Raw genomic sequence first — 22,773 nt, forward strand, 5'->3', positions numbered from 1 at the left:
ATAGTCTGCATGGTTTGTACAAGGATTCGTTTATAGATTTCCGTATACATTGTATGGTTTGGTATAGAATTGAATATCACTGTCTGTCTATCTATCTGTTCTGTGACATGATTGTACAACATCTGACTTTTTTTGACCGTACTAAGACACACTCGATACTAATAGCTAGTACAGTAAATACTGTCCATGTTCCACAACCGTGCATCGGTTACTACTGCCCTGGGTTCGCAACACGGTAACATGTGTTACAGGTGGCACAGTAATTACTGCAAAGCTGTTACACGTCGCACTACGAGTCCGAAAGGTGGAAATGCGCAGCGACTGGGTAACGAAGACTACTCACTAGCCGAACAATACGGAGTGCGTGGTCGGCGCTGGCACAACACGTAGCCGACACACTGCGGTGGTTATTTTATACTGCATGCGAGATTCAGATGGTAGCCTAACTTTTCTTGAATCGTATTAGTAAATCCATTTGATTGAAACATTCTTCACGGACAGGTGAGTGTGTGAAAATCTCAAATAGATACAGAATAGATACACAAAATGCAACCTAAGGTGGTGGAGGGGGACCAGGATTTGCCGTATAGGTAGTTCCACGTCTAAATTAGGCATTTACATAGAATTATTACCAGCATTTACATTAACATGTGAACAAATTGAAATTTTTTTCAATAAATCATCTTCGTTTAGTTATATGGAATAATATGACCTGCACTGTTCACAACACGGAGAAATAATGTTTCTAAACGGAAGGTTCTAAACTATATCAAAAAAGATGTGAGAAAGCATTATTATTAGTAAGACTATTTTTTATCTGTGATAAATGTCGTGTACATATATCAAACAAAAACACTACCTCGTGCTTTAATAACACAAGCCTTTTGCCTGTGCAGTCATTATTAGTTAGCGATCCTTGCTGTAAATTCATCATTTACTCGTGTTGTATTGATTATGTATATGAATTACATGTCAATCATTTGATATATTATAAAATAGATATAGAACGACACAAGAAACAATTGACATCTCCAGCATTTCCATGTTACGTATCTATGTTACGTATTAATTGAAACTATTAGTTGATCCCATTAATAAGTCCCATAAGCATATGAGCCGTATAAAATGCATATAAAATAAAGCCATGAAAAGTAGGAGATGATAAAAACCTGAATGAATATTACGAGCAAAAAAACAAACAGTTCCCAGTAAAGTTCAAACAAGACGCTATTATAAAAAAGCAAAATAGAAGATTAATGAAAAGGAAATAAGTCTAAGATTGCTAGGAGAAACCGGGATTTTAAAGACTGTGAATGAGGGAGAAATCAATTATGAAAGAAACCTGATATAGAACGACACAAGAAACAATTGACATCTCCAGCATAAGGCCAAATATAGCCTCATTATGAAAAACAAAATAAAAAGAGAAAATTAATAAAGAGGATAACAATGTATATTGTGCCTTTTCTAGGATGAAACGAAAGAAACGAAAGCCGTCCATACTCATTAATATGAATTTAACAAGTCGGTTTATTAATCATTGACCTGATTATACCGTAAGGCAAATACGATAATAACTCAAACTATATGCCTCGTGTGGCTTTAGATTGCGGAGTGTTTCAATTACGCCTACATTCAAAGTGACTTATTGCAGTAAGGTATATGTGTGTATAAAATCCTATTTGTGTAAAGCTACACCGTCCTACACATCAAAATGCACCTCACTGACACCAACATGGAAAGTTCATTGTATGTATGTCATTCCGACAATTGTTTGGTCTGAACTTTGCACAGAGTCATTGTCAATATGTCTACTTGTTTCTGTTTTCATGGCAAAACATGAACATGCATGATTATATATTTTCTGAGTATTTCATGCCGAACACACATATACTATTCATGACCGACTATTCAAGATATAGTAAGTAAACTCCATCAAATATTTCTAAAATATTGATTTTCACATATCGCTATATTGTTAGAACTTTCGCCATTCTACTTGTCAGAACTTCTGCAACCATATCATGCAATTCGCAGTTTCATGAGATCACACAATAAATTACTTCTGTGTGAAAATCGCTCAAATCGATGATGGGGCAAAAGAGCTTTTGCTACTGCTGCCCCTTCTCTGTGGAACAGCCTTCCAGAATATGTAAATAAAACACAGTCCATCTCTTGCTTCTTTTGAACTCTCTCTCAAGAATCATCTGATGAAAACTGTTTAATTAATAGTTCACTGTTGCCCATTTTTGCTTGCATTTTTGTATTGTACTATATGTTTACTTTTTTGTTTTTTGATGTCGCAGTGTTTGTGTCACTGCGCCATGAGCGAATGTATTGACGGATAATATATATATATATATATATATATATATACATATATATATATATATATATATATATATATATATATATATATATATATATATATATATATATATTTATATTATTGATTCGTTAAAATGAAGGTATCTACATGGCCAACCGGTCAGCTATACATTGAATAGTAGGGTTTACTTATTGCGGTCTTCTGAAAGGACTTAGAGACCTAGAGATTTCTCGGCGATTTAGTATGTACAGTAAGTCAACTAGTGCATGTGTATGGAGCATGCTAGCCCAGTGTTTTTTCCAGGTTTAATCCATCTGCATTCTTGTTGGTTATATCAAATGTTCCTTATTTAGTTACTCATATCACTAAATGAAAATTTTGATCGCTCGTTCACTATTCACTGACTTGCACGAGGTTGTGAAGGACTCGGAATCGTACATTCACCATTTGAGAAAACAAAATTCTAAGAATGGTCAATATAATATTAATTTGAATCGTTTCTCATGATATACCAAAGTGATCGAGCAACCCGCACTGCAATCAGGGTAGCAGTCCTTGCCACGGGGAGAGGGGGAGGGGAAACCGAAGAGGAACGCAGTCGAGGACATGAAGTGTTATCAAGATATGTGTTGCAAACTATCAGACCTTAGGAGAGCAGACATGGATCTTTTCTCCAATCTGACAATCTTAATCATTAATCTTTGTTCCTTCCGCTTTCGCTTTAATATAAACAAAGTATAAAGGATAAAATTAACTAGATATGGTCACAATCGTTCTTGTTAATATAGCATTGCTTTATTCATTGAAAATTGGAGATGGCTAATATTCATCCGGATTGTGTACAGTCGTCTCTTCGAACATATTTAAATAACCTTTTGGCCAACAAATCTATGTTTCGTATTAATTGAAACTATTAGTTGATCCCCTTATTAAGTCATTTTTAGCATATGAGCCGTACAAAATGCACATAAAGTAAAGCCATGAAAAGTAGGAGATGATAGAAACCTGAATGAATATCAAACAAAAGCAAACAAAAAATTGACAGCTCCTAGTAAAGTTCAAACAAGACGCTATTATAAAAAGTAAAAAATAGAAGATTAATGAAAAGGAAATAAATCTAAGGTTGCTAGGAGAAACCGGGATTTTTAAACACTGTGAATAAAGGAGAAATCAATAAAAGAAACCTGTTCACAATATTAACTAATATTCCACCGACTGGTGCATATTTAAGAATATGGGCAAATATAACGCCGTTATGAAAAACAAAATGAAAAGAGAAGATTAATAAAGAGGAAAGTAATGTATTGTGCTAATTATAGGATGAAACTTGTTCTGTTATTACTATGAAAGAGCAAATGAAATAGAAGCGAAGCCGTCCATACTCATTATTATTAATTCGGTTGATTAATCATTGACCTGAATATACCGTAAGGCATAGACAATATTAACTTAACCTATATGCTTCACGTGGCTTTAGATTGCGAAATCTTAAATTACGCCTACATCCAAAGTGACTTATTGCAGTAAGGTACATGTCTGTATTAACTCCTATTTGTGTAAAGCTACACCGTCCTAAACATCAAGACGTACCTCACTGACACCAGCATGGAAAGTCCTATGTGTGTATGGCATTCCGACAATTGTTTGCAAAGAGTCCATATCCAATATGCCTATTTGGCTCTGTTTTCATGGCCAAAACATGAACATGCATGATTATATTTCCCGACTTTTACATGTTGATTAAACACATACTATTCATTACCGACTATTTCAGATGTAGTAAGTAACCTCCATAGAAAGTTAACGGTAAGTTATAGCATTGTAACTTTCTGTTTGCACAGAAATTAATATACCTGAGTATTTACTTAGACTTTTAGAGTATTACCATAACGTGGTAATACTTCTATGGTAAGATTATACCTATGTAGTCTGTCACATTTATTTAATGTATAATTAATATTATTACAAACAGTAGCTTTCGTGTAATGATAGGCCCGACTCAAATTTATATTTACAGACTCAGTTTCATTGATAAAATAGTTCAAGATGAATCTTTGTAGCTTTATATACTTATTCATTTACACACACCCATCATATTAATCTCATCAACATAGTGTTTTCAAATGTCAATCCAACCATCTATCCATCTATCTATCTATCCAGCCAGCCAGCCAGCCAGCCAGCCAGCCAGCCAGCCAGCCAGCCAGCCAGCCAGCCAGCCAGCCAGCCAACCAGCCAGCCATCCATCCATCCATACTTATTCATTTACCATCATCTATCGAATCAATCTCATGAACATAGTGTTTTAAAATGTAACTCCGTCCGTCCGGTACAAATAGTAAATTTTCTTTACAACCAACGAATAATAGAAGACAGGTTCTCCCTTAGCTTCATCTTATCTCAGTGATACATGTTTCATTATATTTCGCAGAATACATGATCGTTCAACATCACACTTTATTTTACCGTAGCGAAATTATTTGTCACAATATGTTTGACAAGATATTCAAACGTCGTATTCTTTCTGGTGCGAGACGAAATACATTTGCATGAGCCCACGTACTGAAACAATCAAACATCACAATTTTTGAAATTTCGGCCACAGAATGGACTCAGAAGGATCTCTATATAGGAAAAAGCTTCTGGTTGAACTATATGGAATAATTGTTCATACACGGTTCACAATTCGAAGCAATAATGTTTATATTTCAGTACAGAGGTCATTAAGCACTATTTTAATGTTATCTAGTGATAAACGTCGTGTAAAGAAATCGACAAAGTTACGACTGGATAGTTTTCTAACGTCAGTCTTGCCTTTGTAGATATGATTAGTTTGATTTCCTTATCGTTTAAGTCATCGTTTGCATGTGATCCATTCATAGTGCATATAAAATAAAGTCAATTAAAGTCGGTGATGATAAAAAATGGAATGAATATAACAAACAAACACACAATTGACAGTTCCTCTATATGAGCAAACAGGACGCCATTATGAATTGTACGTTGCTAGGAGGAGCCGGGATTTGTCAACACTGTGAAAAAAAGAAGATATGAAATAAAAGAAACCTGTTCATAATATTATTTAATATTCAAAAGGCTGGTGTATTTGATTTATACTGAATACGACATATTGCCAAATGTATGATTTAAACCTATATTGTGAATATCAAATACTCTTCAAGAGACTTCTTGATATATTATATACTGAATATGGATTTACATGGATTGTGACTTAAACCTACATCGTCCAACAGTGTCATCCATCCGCCCCTCCGTCCAGCCAGCCAGCTAACCAGCCAGCCAGCCAGATAGCCAACCAGCCAGCATGCCCAGTAAGCCAGCCAGCGAGTCCCCCAATCAGCCAGCCAGTTTTACTGGCTCCTCCCATTTGATTAACTGATTTACATATTAGCCTCCCACGATTCGTTAAACTCCCCTGTTGTGTATAAAGTAAAATGTATTAAACTTCCAACCTTTAGTGAATTGATGAATATCCATAAATCTCTTAATAGCTCGACAACATATGGCAATTTCTAAAAATCGACATAGTACATCAAAACAGGTACCGAACATTTAGCAATCTGACTCTCTTCAAATCTCAGAACAACCGAAAAACATGGCTGAAAAACATGGAACAGAAAATAGCTTATGTTTTCAACACCTTCTTATTTTCATGGCATGTTTTGGTACATCCTTAGCAACCGGCAGTGAGTATTCTTTACCTTTACACATTTTGTCCGTTCCGTATCATATATTCTGACGAACTGAAATAAAGTTAACATGCATACAGTCAGTAGCTTGAAAGCTAAGTCATTTTTTCATCATTATATTTAATTGACTTACCCGTTGTTTTTGAATAACAAAATATCACATAAGAGTCCAAGTCTTAACCAAATTTACAAGTTGTGCACCGAATTTCAAATTATTTATAAATACTGAAATGAACTGAAAATTCATGCAACTTGTAAATTAACAACCACCATTTTGCGTTGATTTACTCATTTGTTCAAATAAAATCAATTTTCGAAGTGTGGAGCAGATTTATGGTCCCATGTCAATAACAACATAGTTAAATAAAATCGCAGAACGTAATTTAGCCCTCACTAGGTGTATTCAGAGATTAGTAAATTTAAATGTACTTCATGGATTCCACAAGTATTATTTTCATATTCGGTCTCTTCTGTAGTTTACAGTAAGAACCTGATTTTAGGTTAGAATGGAAACCAGAAACAACCTGACGTAATTGTAGCATAGTCAACTTCCATTTTCAAATAATACAGTTTTTAATTCTGTCAGCAGTGATGTGACGTTGTGTATATAGTGTAAGTGGGTGATTGCTATACTCTGTTTCAACTTGGTGTGTCTATGGTTACACAAATTTACTGTATAACTTTCAGTTATATTTATAATCAGAAATTTGGATGAGTATATCAAGTTATGAAAACAGTTAACGTGTAGACGGTTACCTATGTATCAACTTATGTAATAAATAATTACGAATACAAACGTACTTCTGTGTATATTAAAGAAAGAAAGAAATCAAAGACTCAGCTCCTTGACTGCAAATGCTATAAAAAAAACAATAAAAGTAAACCTATAAAACAGACCTGGAACAACTTTAATTCAGGAAATGAGTTATAAACAGATGTAACTTCACTTTATACAATTGAATTCAACATTCTGAAAAAAAAACCCATTATGCTAAAAGGCACTCTGATCCTCTTGAAATGGTAATCCACCCTTCCGCGCCCACCCCTTCCCTCTTGAAACGCAGAGATGCTCCCATGACAAGCATGTAATCATTATTAAAGTCCAATATGCCGTTTCGCTTTCGTCATTCGCTTTTAGGATTGTGTAAATTTGCGGAGAAGTTTCCTGGTGTAGGAGGAAGTTGTTACAAAGAATCAACAGATGGTAAGGCTTTCATTTTCTAGTTCAACTAGATCTTTTCCAATTTAAGTAATATTAAACAATATCAAATTATCCAGTTAATGCCTTTCCCGCTATATTTTAGGTCAAGATACTAACAAGAAACCTTTATATAAAGCTTATATATTCATATTGGCATATTTAAATATATATATATATATATATATATATATATATATATATATATATATATATATATATGTATATATATATATATATATATATATATATATATATATATATATATATATATATATGTATATATATATATATATATATATATATATATATATATATATATATATATATATATATATATATATATATATATATATATATATATATATATATATATATATTTATATATATATATATATACAGTGGAATTACGACCTTCCTTACCGGTTTAGAACCTCTGGACATACAATCAGCGTCCATGGCATAGTTGGTTAGGGTGTCCGCGTACAAAGCGGGAGGCCCGGGTTGGGATCCTTGTGGAGGCTGGAAGCTTTTTCACTTTTCTTGATTTTCCAACTCATTACGATTTTCATATATGTATATATATATATATATATATTTATGTTTTTATTTAAGTTTTTATTTATTTATTTATTTGTTACTTAGTGCAAGATTCATCGAATAAACATAGCGTAATAATTATCAACACTAATTCTGTGCATGTTCTTTGGTCACTCGTTCCATCCATTTCCGGGAGTCATCATCAGGGGCAGACTGGCCCATGACCTACTGTCATTAGCGCCAGCATGGCAAAAACAACACTCAAGTCACTAAAATGTCAGGTAGTTAGCGAATCCAAGAAGATTGTAAAACAATTTCCCCCATAGAAATAACACAGTGACTTGAGTGAATGATTAAACTGGTGCCAGGGAAATCACTGATTATTACTTGTACTTAGGATGAGGTGTCTCATTACAACTCTGTATTATGCCCACTCGACCAGAAGCAGAGCCAGAAATAAATAACTGATATGCAACCAATCCACCCCTCTCTCCCCCCCCCAAATCCCTGACCCAGTCCCACCAGTGGTGCTGCAGGGAGCAGTCTACCCTTGGTGCAGCAATAGAAATGGGCCCACAGAGGGGAGTCTGCGTTGAACTAAGCCCAGTCATGGTTTGGGTTTTGGCTGAGAACATTTTAAACTTGTCGCCTCTTGACATCTAGATATGGCACTATCAGGCTTTCCCTGTTGAGGACAGGTTTTGGTTTGATTCCCAATTTGATGGTTATCGTGAGAGAACTTGACGAACTGAACATTGTTTAAGGAAAATGATAGTTTTCTGATTTCAAACACTTATCTTCAGGCTGTTATCGGTCATACTCACCATACGGCTCTGGCAAAATGAGTCCATACCAGCTGCACTGACCTAGTTACGCCACTGCCCATACCCTACACCCCCCCCCCACCGCATCCTCTCCCAGGACAAAGTGTCTAGATTAATCCCAAGTTCTGAACACAACTTTAACGTAATTGTATAAGGCCCACTGGTATACCAGAGCGCGTTCTACATTTCCAACTATCTTTTTTACAGTCATTAACGAGATCATTATGAAGAGACTATAATATTCAATGGCGTGAACATCAGAAATGAACTTGAAGGTTGACTGAGAGCATCACATTAATTATAAAAAAAATATAGACCGCTAAACAACTCTGTTATCACCCCAGGATGTACTTCGTTACAACTTTTAATATTTGAGAAACAACCCTCAGTACATTCGAGGCCTATCAATTAAAGCGGCTGGACTACTTAGTTTAACACACTATCCATTAGTTCAGTTTCTCAGATGCAACACAAAACTCAATAGGAAAACAAGACCTATAGCCTGAAATATTTGTTTACATTAACATTAACAGTTTATCAATGACAAATAGTGTTGAATGTCGACCAATGGTGATCTGCTGTTTATAATAAGTTTATATGAACAATATTTTGGTTGATGCTGGAAGCAAAGGAACCTATGCAGCCAGGTTATAGCGTATGTGTGTACGTCTGAGACACTTGCTTTGGTTCGCGATAACTCTACAACGGAGTGTTGGATATATGTGGATGTATTATAGTGAGGTGTGCCCTATCGTTTTTAGCACTGGCCTTATGAAAATTAATGAGGTTATGGGGTCAAACGTAGAAAAGTTACATTGTAATAACTTGAGACATTTGTTGGTTAATAGCTGGTACACGCAGGCCATCTGGGCCCCAAAAACTCCTGAGCCCATATTTGGGCTGAGTCGGCCCAAATGAGTTATTTATCTTTTAGCCACATTATTTGGGTCAAATATTTTTGGGGCCATTTAGACGCAAATTTTATTGGGCCAAGTATTTGGGGAGGGACCAAAATTTTAATATTCCAATAACGCCAAAACCTTAAATCAGATTGTACCCAAACATGGAATACAGTTGTTGGTTATAAGGTTATAATAGCAGGTACATGTGGGCATAAATATGATGAGATTGGGTTATGACATACATTATTAAATATTCCACTAAGCGATGAACCATAGTGCCCGTTGTGCTCTTGTTAAACAATGGATTAACATTTAGGCCTACACTGAGGAACTGACGTCATCATCGAATTATCCTTAAAGGAGCATAATTTAAAGATTAATATATCGCAAACCAGACTATATACAGAAACATTACCGACACTCAACTCATTCCTATTTCTTGGACAGTCAATATGACGTATTAAGACTAAATTTATCCTTAAGTAATAACCAAACCTGCTTGAACGTGAGTTAAGCTAAAAAAACTTATATATTCTTTTCTGGTCAGTCACCCCCTCCCCATTTCTGGTCCTCATTTCATTATCGTCTTGACCAACGTTAACGCCTCCATTTATACCAGATTTATCACAACGAGGATATAGAAAAGGAATGGTGCCATGGCAAATATACTGTAACGCTAACTCAGTCTAAGATTCTGGTGCGTCCAAATATTCCCTGCTGGGGACTGGTGGTGGTATGGAAACAAATGCGGCTTGGATGGTTGTATGTTAGTACCGACGAGCCTTAAATCTCGCTATTACATGCAAAAGATATAACACATAGATAAACGAGTAAAGAACAAGCGCTGTGTAGATTTCGCAATCTATTACCATAGCCAGCCACGGTACAAACAATACATCGGCACGAAGCCCTCAATAATAGGTAGAAAACATGCACTTAACGATAATGGTCACAAACGAGGTCTTAATACCGAAGTAGAGTCCTATAACGATACGTACACAAGTGTATAAAAGACGAATACAAGACAGATACAAGTACGACCACAATGGTCGGAGCCAGGGCTACTACCGAACCAAACGATTCAGATCGGGAGCTAAGACTGGTCACTAGTCTTGAGGTCTGCTTCAGCTGAGCTGGTGAGCAGACATCACGTGACCTGTAATTATTACGTAATGTAGCCTACGACAAATAGAGGGCGACATATATGATGACCAACGGCATCACAATACCGTGCATTACTACGTGTACATCCATTGTGCCAACGGAAAAAAAATGAGCCTGTTGTAGGTTGGTAACCTTTTGAATCCAATGAATAGGAATACTCCAAGTTATAGCCAACAAGAGTATACAGGAACAAGAAAAGAACCTATATATATATAACAATATGGTAAATCCAGTGGCGTACATAGAATAGCTGGCACCCGTGGCGAATTCTTCCTTGTCACCCCGAGCCGGGAATGCCGTACTGGGGGGTCTAAGGCTTCCCCTCCCCTTTGAGAATATTGTGTTTAATGTAAGGTGACTTAAATGCAAAATGGTGCTATCTTTGGCAAAGCCTTGAAATGATTACACAATGATTTACAAAAACAGTAATGAATTTGGGGGCATGGGGGCTGACGCATGGCACCGGGTGGACCCCCATCCTCACCCGCTTAGTACGCCACTGGGGGAAATTGTTATGTCATTCAGAAAATTGCGCTAAAATTCATGAAAAGGAGCACTTTTGCACGATGTTTTTAAACATATTATTTGAACAGTTATTATGCAACGGCTGAGCTCCGACAGCATTAAAAACTCCACAAGAAAATATTTGTGGACGCCCCTTTCTCAAACTCTACTGGTTTATGTCACAATGGGTTTTTCGTTGGTAACCATGAAAGTCATCCAATAACTTGAATAAATATCTACAAAACATTGGTTTTTTGTACCAACTCGTGAACCAAAATGGACGCAACGTCCATATACGAATCAGTGATTAATCTTTGGATATTACTTCCTTTATACTATATCATATAAATCCATGAACATATACAACAGTGGTCTTTCATATCTCATAAAGTTACATCAATTTTTTTTTTGTATAGGCTCATTTCATTGTTCAAAATCAGAAAGAAAAAGCTCTCGTTATCATAAAAAGAATATTAATTCTCAGCGATGCGGTAATTGCTTCTGATAATAGCACAGATATCACGTTTTGAACATGGTAGACGATATTAAAAAGAAATCCAATTTTCAAATAGAATATATAATAAGCCTTACAAACTCATGATTAATAAAATCCCGTAAGTAAATGTCATATTAATCAATCGCGGTTCAACGGGGTTAATGCTCCAATATATAGGCCTATCATAAACAAAATTATAATGATAATAATATTTAAATACACTCATAAAACAGAACGGGCTTTTCATACAAAAAAAGTGAAAAGTTAAAGCGGAATCAATTTCATTTACAGATTAAAATGGAAATGCAGACCTTCAAACACACACACGGCAATGCGATCGATTGTATGGTAATGTGATCGATTCTACGGTGATGTGATCGATTGTACAGTGATGTGATCGACTGTACTGAGATGTGATCGACTGCACTGTGATGTGATCGTGATGTGATGTGATCGATTGTACTGTGATGTGATCGATTGTATAGTGTTGTGATCGATTGTATGGTGATGTGATCGATTGTACTGTGATGTGATCGATTGAACTGTGATGTGATCGATTGTGCTGTGATGTGATAGATTGTACTGTGATGTGATAGATTGTGCTGTGTTGTGATCGATTGTACTGTGATGTGATCGGTTGTATAGTGTTGTGATTGGTTGTATGGTGATGTGATCGATATATACTGTGATGTGATCGATTGTACTGTGATGTGATCGACTATATTGTGATGTGATCGATTGTACTGTGATGTGATCGATTGTATAGTGTTGTGATTGGTTGTATGGTGATGTGATCGATATATACTGTGATGTGATCGATTGTACTGTGATGTGATCGACTACATTGTGATGTGATCGATTGTACTGTGATGTGATCGACTATACTGTGATGTGATCGACTGTACTGTGATGTGATCGACACCGTGTTGTGATCGATTGTATGGTGCTGTGGTCGACTGTACTGTGATGTGATCGACTGTACTGTGTTGTGGTCGATTGAAATATAATGTGATCGATTGTACTGTGAAGTGATCGATTGTATGGTGTTGTGGTCGATTGTACTGTGATGTGATCGACTGTACTGTGATGTGATCGACTGTACTGTGATGTGATCGACTGTACTGTGATGTGATCGATTCTACTTTGATGTGATCGATTTTACAGTTGTGTGATCGATTGCATGGTGCTGTGGTCGACTATTCGGTGATGTGATCGGTTGTACGATGCTGTGTTGCTTGTACTGTGATGTGATCGGTTGTACGATGCTGTGCTGCTTGTACTGTGATGTGATTGGTCGTACGATGCTGTGTTGCTTTTACTTATTATGGGTTAACAACTTATGTGCAACTAAACTGAGACTTGGTCAGAATGAAACAAAATCATCTTAACCCTATACAGCTCAAAATACAGCTTTTCATTTCACCCTCTCAGTGTACTATATGCAGGTGTGATTTTGTCTTTACCCTGATCTATATCTTTAATGATATAACGGTAATATTGTCAACGGATGAGTTATCGCATATCATATTTTTAATAAGTTTTAACAATCACTCATGCATCATTTTGAATCTCTATAAAACATCGTTTATTGATTGCTAAGAAGATTCATAAGTAAACACACTGACGACTCTGAACTTCTCTTATCATCCTATTCTTTCATTTATCTTTGCTTTGTTGCATGCATGTATACGATTGATATATCTCTGTTATTGTATTACACAAATGATCTCTGCGATAAAATGGTTTTATGGTGCGACTTTTTATTCAGTGTAAACTTTCATGAAATTTTCGAAGAATCGTGAAATTAAACCGAGTAAAGGGTAGTAAAGTACATGTCAGCTGTTGCTAAATCTTACTTTTTATTATTATTATTATTATTATTATATATATATATATATATATATATATATATATATATATATATATATATATATATATATATATATATATATATATATATATGTTAAATAATAGTAACTCCAATAACATTCAACTCTGTTAAGGCTTTCTAAACACTGTGATCTGCTGTAAATGATTTATTTCGTTTTGCTTATGCCAAAGCTGTCGTTTGAAATTTGTTTGGTTTTTAATCTTCTAAGACGTTATTTATGCTTTCTCAAATCCAACTGTCGGCTTGTTACATTATTTTTTATGTAGGTGGAGATTGTACAAAAAAGAACTTTTTTTTTACTGTATTCACCTGTGATATTGGCACCCAACTATTGACTAAAATAATCATAAAAAAAATCAGACTATGTACAGTGTAGCTTGTGTTGGCGTTGGATGTTGTTTTATTCGCTTTTTAAATTTTAATCAAAGCTTCACAGAGATTGAGACACTGAAAAGATGTTTTCCTCAAAACGTAGACACATCTTGAAGTTAATAACTAAAGATTAAATTATTCACTTACAGAAAAGCTCAGCAAGTAGAGTTAGTGTCCATTGCCAGATATTTACAGGGTTGCAAAGTCTGCCAAATCTAAGGATATTGAGTCTATTCCTCTTTGTAATTTTATACCACATTTAATACGTAGAAACATTAAGTCACAATCTAGCAATCAATGAACATAATCCTGTTAAGTTCCTCAAGTCATTCACAATACAAGTGGTCAAGCCTCATTCATATTAATGTACCTGACCACATGGTGTATATACCTCAATCAAGTCTCTTAGCATGTGTGTATTGGTTTGAATTTATTGGTAATAAGTTGATGACTCGAAAAACGGATATGGTATCAATATGTTTGTTATTGTTTGATTTGAGGTGCATTATGAAACACATGGCATGAACTCACAAAATTGGCACGCTAATAGTTCTTCAAAAACAATCATTCCTGATTAACCTCACTTATGGTCTTTGTTTCTTTTCCGCCTGGTCTCAACGTTGTTACTGGGGCGGTGGAGGGAGGAGGTGGGGGGGGGGGTATTCAGGAATATGAGAAACTGATTTGAAATTGAAACGAGAAATATATATTTCTCCTTCATTGAGTTGATCATGAGTCAATGTTACCTTTGCGCAAACGCTCCGTATTCCCAAAGAAAGCAGAGCATAGAAAAATGTTACCAACTTTATTTGTAAGTAAGAGACCGTTGCAGAGTCGTAGATATACGGCTCTGGTCCGTTGAGATGAACACCGCCCCAAATACCTTGCATTTGAATCCTCCCTTGGCATTGTACAACACTTCTACCTTTTGCTGTTTTGATGTCATACTACCTGTTGTAAGACTAAAGCCATATACCTGAACTATTATGTGATTTTATACTGTAAATATGAATTTGAGACCGTGGTACCCCATCATAGAACATGTTTGGTGAAGACAGGGGATCAAGTAACGAATATTTGAAGTAATAATTCCGTCTCTGCTTCCTTCCATGTAATTGCATATATTAGTTTCTAGTGGATCTGGTTCAAGCAATGGAGGTACCTCGGTTCCGGTTGACCCCATTTCATACCCTACGACAGCAGAGGAATCGGAAGTATCTACTACCAATGATGGTAAGCTACTTGTTTTATGCTGAGATGAACAGTACCCCCAAATACCTTGCATTTGAATCCTTCTTTGGTATTGTAGAACACTTCTAACTTTTGTTTTGTTTCGCCTGTCATATTTTCAATGTTAACTTTAGTCATCATGTTTAACATGGGCTTAGGCTGCATGTAACAATGTTGTAAGACTATATCCATATGCCTAGGTTATTATGTAATATTATAATGTAATTAGTTGTTCAGGTTCGTGGTACCCCCACCATAGAACATGTTTGGTGAAGACAGGGGATCAAGTAACGAATATTTGGAGTACTAATTCCGTCTCTGCTTCCTTCCCTGTAATTGCATATATTAGTTTCCAGTGGATCTGGTTCAAGCAATGGAGGTACCTCGGTTCCGGTTGGCCCCATTTCATACCCTACGACAGCAGAGGAATCGGAAGTATCTACTACCAATGATGGTAAGCTAGTTGTTTTATGCTGAGATGAACCGTACCCCCAAATACATTGCATATGAATCCCTCCTTGGTATTGTAGAACACTTCTAACTTTTGTTTTGTTTTGCCTGTCATATTTTCAATGTGAACTTTAGTCTTCATGTTTAACATGGGCTTAGGCTGCATGTAACAATGTTGTAGGACTATATCCATATGCCTAGGTTATTATGTAATATTATACTGTAATTAGTTGTTTAGGTTCGTGGTACCCCCACCATAGAACATGTTTGGTGAAGACAGGGGATCAAGTAACGAATATTTGAAGTACTAATTCCGTATCTGCTTCCTTCCATGTAATTGCATATATTAGTTTCTAGTGGATCTGGTTCAAGCAATGGAGGTACCTCGGTTCCGGTTGACCCCATTTCATACCCTACGACAGCAGAGGAATCGGAAGTATCTACTACCAATGATGGTAAGCTACTTGTTTTATGCTGATATGACCTTACCCCCAAATACATTGCATTTGAATCCTTCCTTGGTATTGCAGAACACTTCTAACTTTTGTTTTGTTTCGCCTGTCATATTTTCAATGTGAACTTTAGTCATCATTTAACAATGTTGTAGGACTATATCCATATGCCTAGGTTATTATGTAATATTATACTGTAATTAGTTGTTTAGGTTCGTGGTACCCCCATCATAGAACATGTTTGGTGAAGACAGGGGATCAAGTAACGAATATTTGAAGTAATAATTCCGTCTCTGCTTCCTTCCATGTAATTGCATATATTAGTTTCTAGTGGATCTGGTTCAAGCAATGGAGGTACCTCGGTTCCGGTTGACCCCATTTCATACCCTACGACAGCAATGGAATCGGAAGTATCTACTACCAATGATGGTAAGCTACTTGTTTTATGCTGAGATGAACCGTACCCCCAAATACCTTGCATTTGAATCCTTCTTTGGTATTGTAGAACACTTCTAACTTTTGTTTTGTTTTGCCTGTCATATTTTCAATGTGAACTTTAGTCATCATGTTTAACATGGGATTAGGCTGCATGTAACAATGTTGTATGACTATATCCATATGCCTAGGTTATTATGTAATATTATACTGTAATTAGTTGTTTAGGTTCGTGGTACCCCCATCATAGAACATGTTTGGTGAAGACAGGGGATCAAGTAACGGATATTTGAAGTACTAATTCCGTATCTGCTTCCTTCCATGTAATTGCATATATTAGTTTCCAGTGGATCTGGTTCAAGCAATGGAGGTACCTCGGTTCCGGTTGACACCATTTCATACCCTACGACAGCAGAGGAATCGGAAGTATCTACTACGAATGATGGTAAGCTACTTGTTTTATGCTGAGATGAACCGTACCCCCAAATACCTTGCATTTGAATCCTTCTTTGGTATTGTAGAACACTTCTAACTTTTGTTTTGTTTTGCCTGTCATATTTTCAATGTGAACTTTAGTCATCATGTTTAACATGGGCTTAGGCTGCATGTAACAATGTTGTAGGACTATATCCATATGCCTAGGTTATTATGTAATGTTATACTGTAATTAGTTGTTTAGGTTCGTGGTACCCCCACCATAGAACATGTTTGGTGAAGACAGGGGATCAAGTAACGAATATTTGAAGTACTAATTCCGTATCTGCTTCCTTCCATGTAATTGCATATATTAGTTTCCAGTGGATCTGGTTCAAGCAATGGAGGTACCTCGGTTACGGATGACCCCATTTCATACCCTAGGACAGCAGAGGAATCGGAAGTATCTACTACAAATGATGGTAAGCTACTTGTTTTATGCTGATATGACCGTACCCCCAAATACATTGCATTTGAATCCTTCCTTGGTATTGCAGAACACTTCTAACTTTTGTTTTGTTTCGCCTGTCATATTTTCAATGTGAACTTTAGTCATCATTTAACAATGTTGTAGGACTATATCCATATGCCTAGGTTATTATGTAATATTATACTGTAATTAGTTGTTTAGGTTCGTGGTACCCCCATCATAGAACATGTTTGGTGAAGACAGGGGATCAAGTAACGAATATTTGAAGTACTAATTCCGTCTCTGCTTCCTTCCATGTAATTGCATATATTAGTTTCTAGTGGATCTGGTTCAAGCAATGGAGGTACCTCGGTTCCGGTTGACCCCATTTCATACCCTACGACAGCAGAGGAATCGGAAGTATCTACTACCAATGATGGTAAGCTACTTGTTTTATGCTGAGATGAACCGTACCCCCAAATACCTTGCATTTGAATCCTTCTTTGGTATTGTAGAACACTTCTAACTTTTGTTTTGTTTTGCCTGTCATATTTTCAATGTGAACTTTAGTCATCATGTTTAACATGGGATTAGGCTGCATGTAACAATGTTGTATGACTATATCCATATGCCTAGGTTATTATGTAATATTATACTGTAATTAGTTGTTTAGGTTCGTGGTACCCCCATCATAGAACATGTTTGGTGAAGACAGGGGATCAAGTAACGAATATTTGAAGTACTAATTCCGTATCTGCTTCCTTCCATGTAATTGCATATATTAGTTTCCAGTGGATCTGGTTCAAGCAATGGAGGTACCTCGGTTCCGGTTGACACCATTTCATACCCTACGACAGCAGAGGAATCGGAAGTATCTACTACCAATGATGGTAAGCTACTTGTTTTATGCTGAGATGAACCGTACCCCCAAATACCTTGCATTTGAATCCTTCTTTGGTATTGTAGAACACTTCTAACTTTTGTTTTGTTTTGCCTGTCATATTTTCAATGTGAACTTTAGTCATCATGTTTAACATGGGCTTAGGCTGCATGTAACAATGTTGTAGGACTATATCCATATGCCTAGGTTATTATGTAATGTTATACTGTAATTAGTTGTTTAGGTTCGTGGTACCCCCACCATAGAACATGTTTGGTGAAGACAGGGGATCAAGTAACGAATATTTGAAGTACTAATTCCGTATCTGCTTCCTTCCATGTAATTGCATATATTAGTTTCTAGTGGATCTGGTTCAAGCAATGGAGGTACCTCGGTTACGGATGACCCCATTTCATACCCTAGGACAGCAGAGGAATCGGAAGTATCTACTACCAATGATGGTAAGCTACTTGTTTTATGCTGATATGACCGTACCCCCAAATACATTGCATTTGAATCCTTCCTTGGTATTGCAGAACACTTCTAACTTTTGTTTTGTTTCGCCTGTCATATTTTCAATGTGAACTTTAGTCATCATTTAACAATGTTGTAGGACTATATCCATATGCCTAGGTTATTATGTAATATTATACTGTAATTAGTTGTTTAGGTTCGTGGTACCCCCATCATAGAACATGTTTGGTGAAGACAGGGGATCAAGTAACGAATATTTGAAGTAATAATTCCGTCTCTGCTTCCTTCCATGTAATTGCATATATTAGTTTCTAGTGGATCTGGTTCAAGCAATGGAGGTACCTCGGTTCCGGTTGACCCCATTTCATACCCTACGACAGCAGAGGAATCGGAAGTATCTACTACCAATGATGGTAAGCTACTTGTTTTATGCTGAGATGAACCGTACCCCCAAATACCTTGCATTTGAATCCTTCCTTGGTATTGTAGAACACTTCTAACTTTTGTTTTGTTTTGCCTGTCATATTTTCAATGTGAACTTTAGTCATCATGTTTAACATGGGCTTAGGCTGCATGTAACAATGTTGTAGGACTATATCCATATTCCTAGGTTATTATGTAATATTATACTGTAATTAGTTGTTCAGGTTCGTGGTACCCCCACCATAGAACATGTTTGGTGAAGACGGGGGATCAAGTAACGAATATTTGGAGTACTAATTCCGTCTCTGCTTTCTTCCATGTAATTACACATATTAGTTTCCAGTGGATCTGGTTCAAGCAATGGAGGTACCTCGGTTCCGGTTGACACCATTTCATACCCTACGACAGCAGAGGAATTGGAAGTATCTACTACCAATGATGGTAAGCTCCTTGTTTTATGTTGTTAAGTTACATCTAATAAATCCCCTTCATCCCTCCCCTTCCCTCCTTAATTTTTTCATACAATTTACTGTTAGTTAATGCACTTAAAGAAGAAGTGAGCCCACAGAACTTCAGTAACATCTTCATTTACATTCGTGGTTATCATTTGATAAATATATGACCCCCTCCCGGCTAATACTAGTTTCAATCTGTTTAGGAAATATCCGTGTGTTCAATATTGCCAGAACTGTACATTGTAGTGAGGCACCTTTTGCAAGAGTACCCCACAATGAAACATTTTTTGGTGAAGACAGCAGATCAAATAAACAACGTTTGCAATACTAAATCTGTTTCACTCTTTTTTACCATGACATTACTCACATTCTAGTTACCAGTGAACTTGGGTCAAGTAATGAGGGTACCTCGCTTCCGGTTGACGCCACATCATACACCACGATCCGTACAAACTGCCTTACGAGTAATGGCAGTGTTATCCAGGTAAGAGTTAGGAACAGCCTTATTGCGATAATGTTTCGATGTAATTCAAATATTTAATTATCATAGCATTGCTATTATTTAGTTCCATTTAGTCAAGTTTCATTTTAAGAATGATTAGAGTGCAACCTATTGAAAGTTTCAGTCCACTGTTGCGTTTTACATGTGAGTAATACAAATTCGAAAAATGGATAAAAAAATGATGGGAGCCAGATGGAATCATTAAATATTTGTTCATTAACCTTCATTTTCAAGTTATATAATAAACTAATCGATAAGCCTGATTGTACAGTTGTTGACAATGTACGGCGGATTTTAGTTTCAAGTTGTTTGTAGAATTGACGTGACATATTTTTGGTAACAAAGGAATTATAAATATATCTGCATGGAAGAATGTACCGTTGTACTCGTTGTTCGTGGTAAAGAAGACAAAGGAATAACGTAAAACAAAGACAAAGGTTTTATCAACTATACCATGAAACAAATGTCAGTGAAGTGATTTGAGGGCTAATTTGGACCGTTATGTGTCTTCCCAGATACAGTAAAGTAAAACTGCATATTGACTTAGCGTTTAGTGTGAAGTTAGTTTTTTTTCTGAACAAGCTATATCATCTTCACGCACCCGCTCAATTTAGCCAAGTTGATTTTACGCTGTTAGAACCATTTGAATTCATAATAAGTTATTGTGCATTTGGAATACAGACAATTGTATCCTACATAATTTAATCTAAGATGATATTTTAACCTATCTTGGAATCTTTGGGGAGGTTTAACAAGATTGCACAATTTCTTGTACGAGTTAGGTAGACTAAAATAAGAGTAAATCAATAAAATAGCCTAAATTATTAGTATTCTTTTTCTTAACTTTTTGGAGTGTTGATTTTGGTAATGCCATATTATGATAATTACAATGCAAAATAAAGCTTGAGAGTGGAATTCTGTTCTCTTCTTGCAAATAAAATATTATTTAAATACAAGTTTATTTAATTGGTGTATGTGTCTGTTTGCATTGTTTCGTCTTGTATTTGAAAAAAAAAAGGTTTAATTAACCATTTCTCTCTGCTGGTACAAGATTGAAGATAGTATATTGATAGTATATTGCATACAGTGAACCATATATGCTTAATTATATGTTTTGTCTTTCAAATGTTTTTGTCCTAATTTTCCTGTCGGTTTTATTTAAATCATAATTTAACTTTTGAACTCTTATGACTTGATTTCTCTTTTGATTCAGAATGGTTCGCTTCTCGTGAATGAAGACTGTACAAGGATTTCAACCTGTGATAATGGAGCAATGAACTACAATGATCTCTACCAGTGTAGCTCTGATGCAGTTTGTGGAGTCCGTAACGATGTACGCAAATGTTACTGCATGAGTGGTTACCATGGTAATGGAGTGAATTGTACAAACACAAACACATGACCGACTGTAAGGATTGGTACGATGCTGGAAACACTAATAATGGTATTTATACCATCATACCAACTAACTGGAGTGGAGCATCATTTGATGTTTCCTGTAATATGACTGACGGAGGAGGATGGACTGTAAGTCTAGTATGACATCCTATAGTATAGACGATATGTTGTATATGTATAATATGACTGACAGAGGAGGATGGACGGTAAGTCCAGTATGGCATCCTATATTATAGACGATACATTGTATAATATGACTGACGGAGCAGGATGGACGGTAAGTCTATTATAACTGCCTTTAGTATAGACGGTATATTTGATTTTCACTAGAGAGGGGAGGTGTGACACTAAACCCAAACAGCAACCCTATTCCACCCAAACAAACCCCACCCCAACACAACCGCACCCAGACACCACCACAACCCCGTATATGTTCACTGTCTACAGTTTTACAGTATAAAACTGTTCCTCTTTGCGTTATGATTTTCTACATTACTCATTGAGGTTGTAAAAAGACATAATCATTTTCTTTTTTCATTTTAATGCATTGCATAATTTACACTAACACTTTCCTTTACATCCTTTGACCACATAACCTGTGCAGTGGCGGAGCGTCCAAACAGTCAGCTGGAGCGGATGCCCCCCCCCCCCTCGACGGACTCAAATGGACTGCGGGCGCCCTTTTCAGCTCTTAACCACTTTTTGATTATTCACGATTATTGACTTTTTTATTGCGCTCTTATCTATAAATATTGACATTTGTCACATTTTGTTGGTGTAATTTGGCGATGACACCTATTTAATTCTTCGTTTATCTGCAAATTAGCCAGGCCCGGAAAGGGTCATTTCCGGCGATCTAGGGAGTGTCTTTACTTAAAAAAAATTTGTACGCTACGCGCCAATCTGTGGTGGCGCTCCGCTTAGATAGGGTTGAAAGCGCCCCTTCAGACCATTCTCGCCCCCCCCCCCCCGACCAATACCCCTAGCTCCGCCACTGAACCTGTGGCGTTTTACGTTGATGAGTAATGCACTATAAGCGATCAGAATATGATATCCTATTTACACATGTGTAAGTTTGTGGGCATTTTTGACCTTATTACGTCATAGCTCACGTAGGAACCACATTTATTTTGTCATTTTAACATATACAACAATGGGCCATATGCAGTTTTCACCTCTTGGAGTTTCACCTCTGACCTTGTGCGCTAAGATGAACATCTTTTCTTTTCCGGATTGAGAATGGGGGAGAAGTTGCTGACAT

At 36.4% G+C, this 22,773-nt stretch overlaps 1 protein-coding gene across 2 annotated transcripts in view; it reads left to right on the forward strand.

Annotated features, from left to right (window-relative positions):
• The window catches only part of LOC139973141 (ficolin-1-A-like), a 29,139-nt gene that overhangs the window by 1,522 nt on the left and 4,844 nt on the right, over positions 1-22,773 (forward strand). The window contains exons 2-5 of one of the 2 annotated variants that reach the window (XM_071979594.1): positions 4,493-6,036; positions 7,178-7,243; positions 19,987-20,096; positions 21,328-21,447. In XM_071979594.1, coding sequence (XP_071835695.1) covers positions 5,946-6,036; positions 7,178-7,243; positions 19,987-20,096; positions 21,328-21,447 — 387 coding nt within the window. In that variant the 5' untranslated portion in view covers positions 4,493-5,945. The remainder of the gene's footprint in view (positions 1-4,492; positions 6,037-7,177; positions 7,244-19,986; positions 20,097-21,327; positions 21,448-22,773) is intronic. The other variant, XM_071979595.1, reaches the window with a different exon arrangement.

This window comes from Apostichopus japonicus, chromosome 9 (assembly GCF_037975245.1).
Source record: "Apostichopus japonicus isolate 1M-3 chromosome 9, ASM3797524v1, whole genome shotgun sequence".
Taxonomy (NCBI): domain Eukaryota; kingdom Metazoa; phylum Echinodermata; class Holothuroidea; order Aspidochirotida; family Stichopodidae; genus Apostichopus; species Apostichopus japonicus.